Source organism: Adiantum capillus-veneris, chromosome 25, assembly GCF_014529385.1.
Source record: "Adiantum capillus-veneris isolate H3 chromosome 25, ASM1452938v2, whole genome shotgun sequence".
Lineage (NCBI taxonomy): Eukaryota > Viridiplantae > Streptophyta > Polypodiopsida > Polypodiales > Pteridaceae > Adiantum > Adiantum capillus-veneris.
In genome coordinates this window covers 53,651,349-53,659,655 of record NC_140955.1, presented here as the reverse complement: position 1 = coordinate 53,659,655, position 8,307 = coordinate 53,651,349, and the positions used below count along the sequence as shown (strand labels likewise).

Here is an 8,307-nt window from a genome sequence, read left to right as displayed (position 1 = left end):
AAAAGTTTACTTAAGATTAACTAGGCAAAGACACACGCACACACAATTGTAGAAGCTTAAATGAAAGGGCTATCGCACTCCGAATCAAGGGGTCGAGAGCACTACGAAATGCTTGTGAAAGGAGTTGTAGACATGTACTGAAAGAAAGTCAGAGGATAGAATTATTGAAGCTAGCCAAGTTGATTCTAGTATGAATAGTTTTATTCAAAGGACTTGAGAAATGCAACTCACACACTTGTTGAGCTCGCAATGGGAAGTAGTAATTATTGATACTTTGTATCAACACTCCAAATTACATACATACTTGTAAGAGAAATCGCACACATACTAATCAATTGCTTAAGCAAATCAACGAAAACGGTAATGGCTCAAAGGTCTTGCCATGAACATATCCCGATTGAAAAAATTAGACAAATGATTAGTATGTCAATTGAGGTAGAGAGTGATTAAAGAGGTTGATCAAGATCTAATAGGATTAAAAATGCTAATTGTTGATATCATTTGTTTGAATTAAAGTGGATAATCAAGAGAACCATTCACGATTTTAAAAATATGAAATGCAATGTATAAAAAGAAGTCTCTTGTATAGGCATAGAATTGGGCAACATAATACCATCATCCTCCTAAAACACGTATGCATTTCACATGATTGTTGATGACATGGATGCTTGTACAACTAGATGGGATATACACAAAGAGACAAAAAGCTAGCTTAAGCCAACACAACAAAGGAGTGTAGCTTGGTTTATGAGATCCACTTCGACTTCACTTTTCAAAATCACAATCATGACCCTCTTAGTCCCCAAAAATCATCAATAGAGGCATAACTTCATGATATTGCAAGGAGTTATGGAGGGTGCACCCTTGTAGATAGCATTCATGATGTAGACGTGTATAAGCCCGAGAGAGAGAGAGAGAGAGAGAGAGAGAGAGAGAGAGAGAGAGAGAGAAAAGAAGAAGAAGAAGAGGAGAGTTTTAACGTCATAGGAAACTATCCCAAAAGACCTTAAAGATCTAGCCAACAAGGAGTTGCACTCAAGACCTGTTATTCAAGAGGGAAATGGCATAACCAATCTACCACACTTGGGTGATAAAGGAATGTAGACTCAAAAAATGCATGACTTCTACTTGAGAATAAACATTTATACACAAGTCACTTGGACTTTGCTACATCATTGCTTACTCAATCGTTCTTTGACATCCACAAGAAGTTTTGGACAAATCCTCACAATATTTCCCACATTGTCAACATCATGAGCTTCTGTGAGGGAGGCGCTGCATACCTAGCTAGGTACGATTGGGGGTAGGGGACCGCCGGCCCGGTGGGGGGGCCGGCGGTCCCCTCCCCCAATCGTACCTAGCTAGAAATGCGGTGCCTCTCGAGCAGAAGCTCATGATGTTATGCATTGTATGAAAAACAATGAGAAAGACTCCGTTTTCCTACATGAGAAAATTTCTAAATCTTCTTGTGATCATTGCTTAGGTCATCCAACCTTATTTTTCCACTAACACAAGTTCTGATGCTCTCACTCTCTCATCTCTTCCTCTATCCTAGATCTTTTTCCCATACTCTTAACTTGGACTCTTTAACACTTCATTCTCACAAAGTTTTCCATAATACACACAAATTCATGAACATGGACAATAAGAATCCTTATAATAGAAAGACTCTCATTGATTTTGCAAAGTAACATAACTAATTGCCAAGAAACTCTACTAATATCTTAGTTCCAAGTTGATCATCAACTATGGCAAGGCCATGATTCTCAATCCTAATATAATCTGCAAGATGGAGTCTCAGACATTTACTTGTCAAATGACAAAAGTTGCAAGCATACAGAAATCTCCAATAGAGACTTCAAGTCATTCGTCGCAAATCTGGAGAACTATGGGACATTCTTGAGTTCTTGCATCATTTACTTTGAACCTGCAAGATAATTTAGCCAAAAGCATAAACATAATAGAGAAGAAGCCAATGGAAATTGTAAATCTCAAACCAGAATACAGCAAGTCGTTGCAGCCGCATTAGCCATTCGACCCTCGTCCTCCTCAATCAACAAGATGTAGCTTCTTTTTTCTTTCTATCTGTGGGCTCAAATTAACATGCCTTTTGCTGAACTTGGGATCATTTTGTGCAAGCACTATGATGAGCGTCTTGAAGAGACCCTTATTATCTTTCAGAATGCAAATACCATGCATCCTCTTGCATGCATTCCCTACCATGTGAATGCAAGAGATATAAATAACATAGCCATCCCTTTGCAAACTAACAACACATCTTAACACCACCATATAGCTGCTGCTCAAGAAGGTGCCGATACTTCGACAAAGGTAAGGCCTGTCATATAATTTCACAAGCATTGATCATTAGTTTTAGCCCAATCAAGCACACCTGGTCACACCCCAGTTACACCCAATTTTGAAGCCCACATTATGTCATTTTGAAGCCCACATTATGTCAAATAGATAAAGATGCACATATGCCCCAATTCTCGAAGAATTACCGACGGGATCGTAACATAGTGGTAAAGGTGGATGTGTGGGTGTGTAAGGACCCAGGTTCGATACCCCAGCAACATCTTTTGAATTTCAATTATATCACAAAAAAAGCTATCGATAAATACCCTACCATAGGCTGTAAAGCCAACGTCCTTTACAAAGTTGAGCTCCAAGAATTAACATCCAAACAACACATTTCAGCCTTAACTTAGGCCCATGCTTGATCTTGAGAGATACTTTGCCCATCTTGGGAGCTTCTGTGAGAGCCACTCACAAACAAGGTCGACCACATACAAGATTTGCAAGCCTCTACTTGCCAGATGTTCCCTGATTAATTGGAAAAGCAAAGAAACTGAGATGACTATAAGATCTGCAACCGCAACTGCCTTTCTCAAGAAACTACACAGACAAATAGAACATACAAGCACTATCAACTGCCGAGAAGGCTTACCAAGTTTGGTGGCTTTTGCAGACCTCATTATGATATTTGTTTGCTTCCTCTGAAGCTAGCTTCCTGTATGGCTGCAAATAATTATATACCATTCTAGTGAGAACCTTGCAAATGGTAATGACAAGCGCAATACATTGAGATAGCGCTTGATAACGGCCTTTACTTAGCCTCACAACTAGAAATAGCAGAACATCAGCAAAGAACTGTATCCCTCACATATCCGTCCAAAATTTGAAGAAGTGAATGATAATATAACAAACAACATTAAAAAAATAAAGAATTTCCCAAACCTTTTTCTCTGCATCAGACATTCTGTGCCAGGACGAGGCAACTAATTTGCTTATTTCACCAAATTGTGCATGTGGATGGGCAGCTGCAATCTGCTGACGCTCCTTCATGCTGTAAAGAATAAACGCATTTCGAGGGCGGCAGCAATCCGTGGGTCCAAAAGAGGGCTGGAAAGTCTTGCGACGCTTATTTCGGTGGCCACTGTAAGCATCTCTCAAGTTTCGACTACTCTTACCTCCCTGGCAAGGGTTATGGGGCTGATGGCTTGATCTAGCTAGCTCTTGCTGCTCTGAAGGTGACCCAACATCGACAACATTCAACTTGAGAAAGGAAGAATCACTCTCTCTTGGTCTCTTCTCCACTTTGTGGAGTCGCTTATGCAATGTAACTTCGGGAATTGAGCCCTTACTGCTAGAGGGGTCACATATTATTGGCTTCTTGCTGCCTTTTGGCCTTGTGGAAACTGGGCTCGTCTTCTCAATACAGGAAATGGTCGGTATGCTGGTCATATCCCCTGAGGAGAACATTGGAGTAGTTTGATTGACCTTTTTTGCAGGTAAACATGTAGATCTTGAAGCAGCATCCCTTGATCGTTTGCGGCTTTTCATGCTTTGCTGCTCGGTGATGGCTATAGAAGTTACAGGATCTGATTCCTGCTTTGCTCCAGCAGGAAGTGATAAATAAGTGTTGGCAAAGTCGAATAAACATGCAGGAGTGAAAGGATTCAAAATGGCAGGCTTTTCTTCAACAGAATGTTGCGGTAAGCTTGTCTGAGATTCAGAAGAGGGTGGCGGTAAAGAGCTAATGCATTTTGTGGGCTTTTCATCAACCCGAGAGGACCATAACGAGCCATCTACATTAGAGGATGGGGAATTAGCTCCAAAATCTGATTTTTTTCTCGCATCCTCTCTCTTTTTGATGTTTTCCAAAAGAGAAACCTCAGTTTTTGTGTCATTAATCTGTGCATTCTCAGAAACCGCATTTTTTGTGTAATCCATCAGCCATTGCAATGTGGTTTTGACACCCGACCTCTGAGTTGTTGGTGGTGGTGAAAAAGGCTCATCAATAAGCGAGAGGGGAGTAAGGCGGGCCTTTTTTCCATCCGGCGGAGATATGGGAGTTTTCTCATCGTGTGGAACAGGATGGGAGTCGATTGACAAAAACCCTGAATGTGCATCACTAGTAGGAGTAGCAGTTTTACTCCCCCAATCATTTGCTTGTTTGAGTGCTCTTGCGGTGGCAGCGGCCATTTTGGCCATCGCAGGTTTGGAGACTTCATCACTACGAAGAGGAGCAAACGGAGCATTCCCAGATGTCTTCTCAGAAGTAGGGGAAGAAGGTACCAGATTTGCCCGACAGTTTCCATCCTTACAAGAAGAGCGGAGACAGTAAGAGCAGTGGGTATCTGTAGAGCATGCAGGAAGAGGGTGGTTTTTCTCCAACGATTTCATAGACGGCTCTTCGACAAGGCCGCTTCTTTCAACTGAAGAACAATAAATCTGCATACTATCAGTGCTTGATTTCTCTGAGGAAGGTGTCATATTATCCCGACAGTTTCCATCGTTAGAAGGATGGTGACAGTGAATGCTGCAACTATCTGTAGAGCATACAGAAGAAGCTCCCAACGATCTTCCACATGACTCTTCTCTTTCAATTAAAAAAAGAAAATCAGATGCACCATTGCTGCTTGACTTCTCTGAGGAAGGTGTCACATTAACCTGACAGTTTCCATCCTTACAAGATGACCGGAGGCAGCGAGAGCTCTGGGTATCGTTAGAGCTTGCAGGAGAGATATCCTTTGATGTTGAAGATGGTTCTTCATGGCCAGTTCTTCCACTTGAAGAATGAGAAGTGGTCGTAGTATTGGTGCTCAGCTTCTCTGAGGAAGTCAAAGCTAAATTGCAAGAGACCTGTGAAGCTCCACATGAAGTGTTCAGGGTTGAAAACCATGGTGACAAGTTGGGTCTTGTTACTCTTGTGCCTTGGAAGTGTGTGCTTTGTGCCTCACTAGGAGGAGGTCGCCATAGAAGGACATGATCATTTTCTCTTAAGTTTCTCAGAGCTTTTTGATTGGTTGCGGGATGTAAAGAATCAACATTATCCTCAAAGACGGATGATAAACTTGGCGTAGGAATATTTTTGCTCATGTTTTCCATTACCTTTTGTTTGGTCGTGGGATGTGGAGAAACTACGGTATCCTCGACTTTAGATGATGATCTTGTCACAGGAGTATGAGAGACAAAGCTCACTCTATAGACAGAGAGACCATTCCCAAGCACCCCGGAACTCTCTTTACTCAATGAAGGAATCTGTATAAGTTTTTTCTCTTTTTCTTCTTTACTCAATGAAGGAATCTGCGTAAGTTTTTGCTCTTTTTCGTCAGCTGATGTGCTGCCACCCTTGGCCTTACTCTGTGTTTGTTTCGTCTTGGCAGGTGATGAAGGCAAATCGGACCCAGATGATTGATCTATATTCTCCATCTTGGATTTGCGCATCAAGGTCTTACTCTGAATTGGCACAAAAGGGAGCTCAACACAACTGCCCTTTCGCATGGCATCAGAATTGAATAAACCATTTGCAGAAACTAGTTTGTGAGTAGAGGGACTATGAATGGTGGTGCTCAATGGCGCCCGAGGCATTGACATAGCAATGGGGACGGATGATTTTACAAATTCTATAGAAGGCTTATCTGTGGCGTAATTGGATGCCACCGTCCAAAGTGGATCTACATCAACATCAGAGCAGGAAGATTCTGCACGATCAAGAGCACACATATGCGCCCCACCTTCATCAGTCAATAATGTCGAATGCAAACATTCGCGATCGTCTGAATGACTTGGACAAAGATAAAAACCACTTTTCAAAGATGAAGATGATGCTACAGATGTGCTAAGAGGGGCATGCGCATCTGTGAATTCATCATTAAGGGTGCTATTCATATATAAAGATACAAACTCCCCTGTTTCTCGGTCCCAACATAAAGAGACTTCTCCTTCAACATAGTATGTGGTCACTATGTTTTCGTCATCGCCCATACCTGAATGCACAACAGAGAACATCAGAGCAACGACATACCTCATGTGAAGCTCTTGATCATCAACACAGAGCCCAAAAAGCACAAGAAAACGACCAACAGCTGACAGCTCTCTCTCTCTCTCTCTCTCTCTCCCCGTGTTAGTTTCTGCAGCGTGTACCTCTCAAAGCCTGGCCCTTTGATTGGGTAGACGCTAAGAACGTTGCTCATCCTCGCAAGCGGGTTGTGGGGCTGGCGATGACGATGGTAAAGAATACTGCATAGAACAAGACGTCGACAATGTCTGTTCAAGTGAGTTGGTGCCACAGGTCACGACCCATCATTGGCGGTGTGAAAGGTCCGCAAAACCAAGGCCTTTTAGTGTGGTGTGGCTTTTCTACATCGTTTAAATTTGAAGGTCGAGAAGGGTTTGGTGGCCGATGTTGGGCCGGGGAAAAGGTTGCAGCCTGAGGCGCTGGGTGTATAGTCCTGTCCATGGTTGCTTGCCTTGCCCTTTACCCTCAGCCTCATTTTTGGCGCTTTGGGAGAGGCCCACGCACCTCGGCGGGCCTTTTTTGTGAAGACCTGTTGACAACTCCTACAAGTGGCAAGTGACGATTGTGTGGTAGACAGCCTTCTCTTGGTGGAAACACCCTTCGGTGGTTGGGGGCTTGTCCTCCCTCTGGTCAGCGTCAATTGATGGTGCTTGGCTCTCCACTAAAAGCTTGCAGTTTGTTGGTTTGTGGTGATTTGGAAGCCGCTCGGATGTGACTCCTCTTGGGCGTTTGGCGCATGTTGGTGTCCCCTCGAATGGTGCTGGAGCTTATGGCTCCCCCCTTTATGCGGTATGCTAGCTTCTTGTCTATCATCAGTTTCTTTTTGTTCTCTATATGATCTGTAACGGGTACGGCTTCCTTGTAGAACCCTGAACATTGTCGTGATATGAACTAAGGGGATTGACCATGAGAAACTTACCGTACCATGTAAGTGCAAAAGAGGAGGCCTTTTCGAAAGGCTACATAAGCGAATAGGTTAAAAGTAGGCATCCAATAACTAGCCCCCTAAATTAAAAAATAAGGGAAAGGGGTGGTTAAACTTAGAAGGGAGAGGGAGGCAAAAGAAGATAATTGTTGTCTCTCTTAAGAATGGCTACCCAAGTGAACCACATCCCTATCCTTCAACTTGTGAGACAATAGTTGTGTAGATACAATTGGTACTAGTACCTTTTTGTATCTAAACGAAGTTATTTCTCCAAAAGTCCTCATTTAGTCCATAATTTTCAAATAATTATCTTGTTTCTTCTTGAGAACCATGCCATTGTGAAAGATGGTCAAGATTTTTTTAATTGTTGAAGGATTCTCTCTTTGATGTATCTTGTTATGTAAGGTCACTTGAGTCCAAACCTTTAATTATAAATGAAGAGTAAGGAATCTTTTTTAGTTGAAAGTCCTATAAGGGTAAACGGAGATTTTTTTAGTTGTAAATAGAGGTTTTCCCTGTCCACTTGTAAGTGGCATTCCCTTGCACTATGGGCAAAGGTCGTTCAATTTTGTTTGCATGACAAGTGTCCCAAGGAGGCTCAAAAGTTTTGTGAATAGAAATGAATCATGGTCTATTAAATGTTATTTTCTAAAGTATTCCTAGGAGTTTGATCCCATGATGTAAAGTCTTGATAAAGAGCCCTTTGATGTAAGGATTTCATAAAGACTAATTTCACTAATTTGTTTTATTATCTTTTATGTTGCTTAAATTTACATTTTCTTATGAAAAAAGCACTAAAATAATTTTTGTTTTAATTTGTAACTTTATTGTTTTTTCTTTACTTCTTTTCATTTTATTTATTGATGTGCAATGTGCATCTTTCATATTATTTAAGTAGGGTCTTTCGTAAGTTTAAAACCATTTGTGATTATATATGTATACTAGATAATCTTTTCAACTATGGCTCCTACAAAATAAAATTCATTACCCTTTAAGATTCCCTTTCTATTCGAGTTCCTTCTCTCATCATCTCGCCTCCGTGCATGCATGTCCCTGTCCCTACACCCGTCCTCTC

The 8,307-nt window shown here is 41.7% G+C and overlaps 1 protein-coding gene across 2 annotated transcripts; it reads right to left on the bottom strand.

Moving 5' to 3' along the window:
* Positions 1–1,668: 1,668 nt before the first annotated feature.
* Positions 1,669–7,517, bottom strand: LOC147424900 (uncharacterized). Of its 2 annotated transcripts, XM_086500555.1 has the most exons (5): positions 3,241–7,517; positions 2,951–3,021; positions 2,737–2,826; positions 2,630–2,651; positions 1,669–2,338 (listed from the first exon to the last, which is right to left on the bottom strand). In XM_086500555.1, exons 1-5 carry the CDS (start codon positions 6,316–6,318, stop codon positions 2,267–2,269), a joined length of 3,333 nt encoding a protein of 1,110 aa, XP_086356681.1. In that variant the 5' UTR covers positions 6,319–7,517; the 3' UTR covers positions 1,669–2,266. The 2 variants fall into 2 exon arrangements, with proteins under 2 accessions (XP_086356681.1, XP_086356680.1); XM_086500554.1 differs by having other exon boundaries at positions 1,669–2,826; positions 3,241–6,275; positions 6,433–7,517.
* Positions 7,518–8,307: the final 790 nt, after the last annotated feature.

Bases quoted from the DNA above. Each gene is read 5' to 3' on its own strand.
- LOC147424900 (XM_086500555.1), bottom strand. From the start codon at position 6,318: ATGAGGTATGTCGTTGCTCTGATGTTCTCTGTTGTGCATTCAGGTATG. The intron at 3,022-3,240 runs GTTTGGGAAATT...AATTATTTGCAG, and splicing joins TGTCTGATGCAGAGAAAAAG to CCATACAGGAAGCTAGCTTC. The intron at 2,652-2,736 runs GTATCTCTCAAG...AACTTTGTAAAG, and splicing joins AAGCTCCCAAGATGGGCAAA to GACGTTGGCTTTACAGCCTA.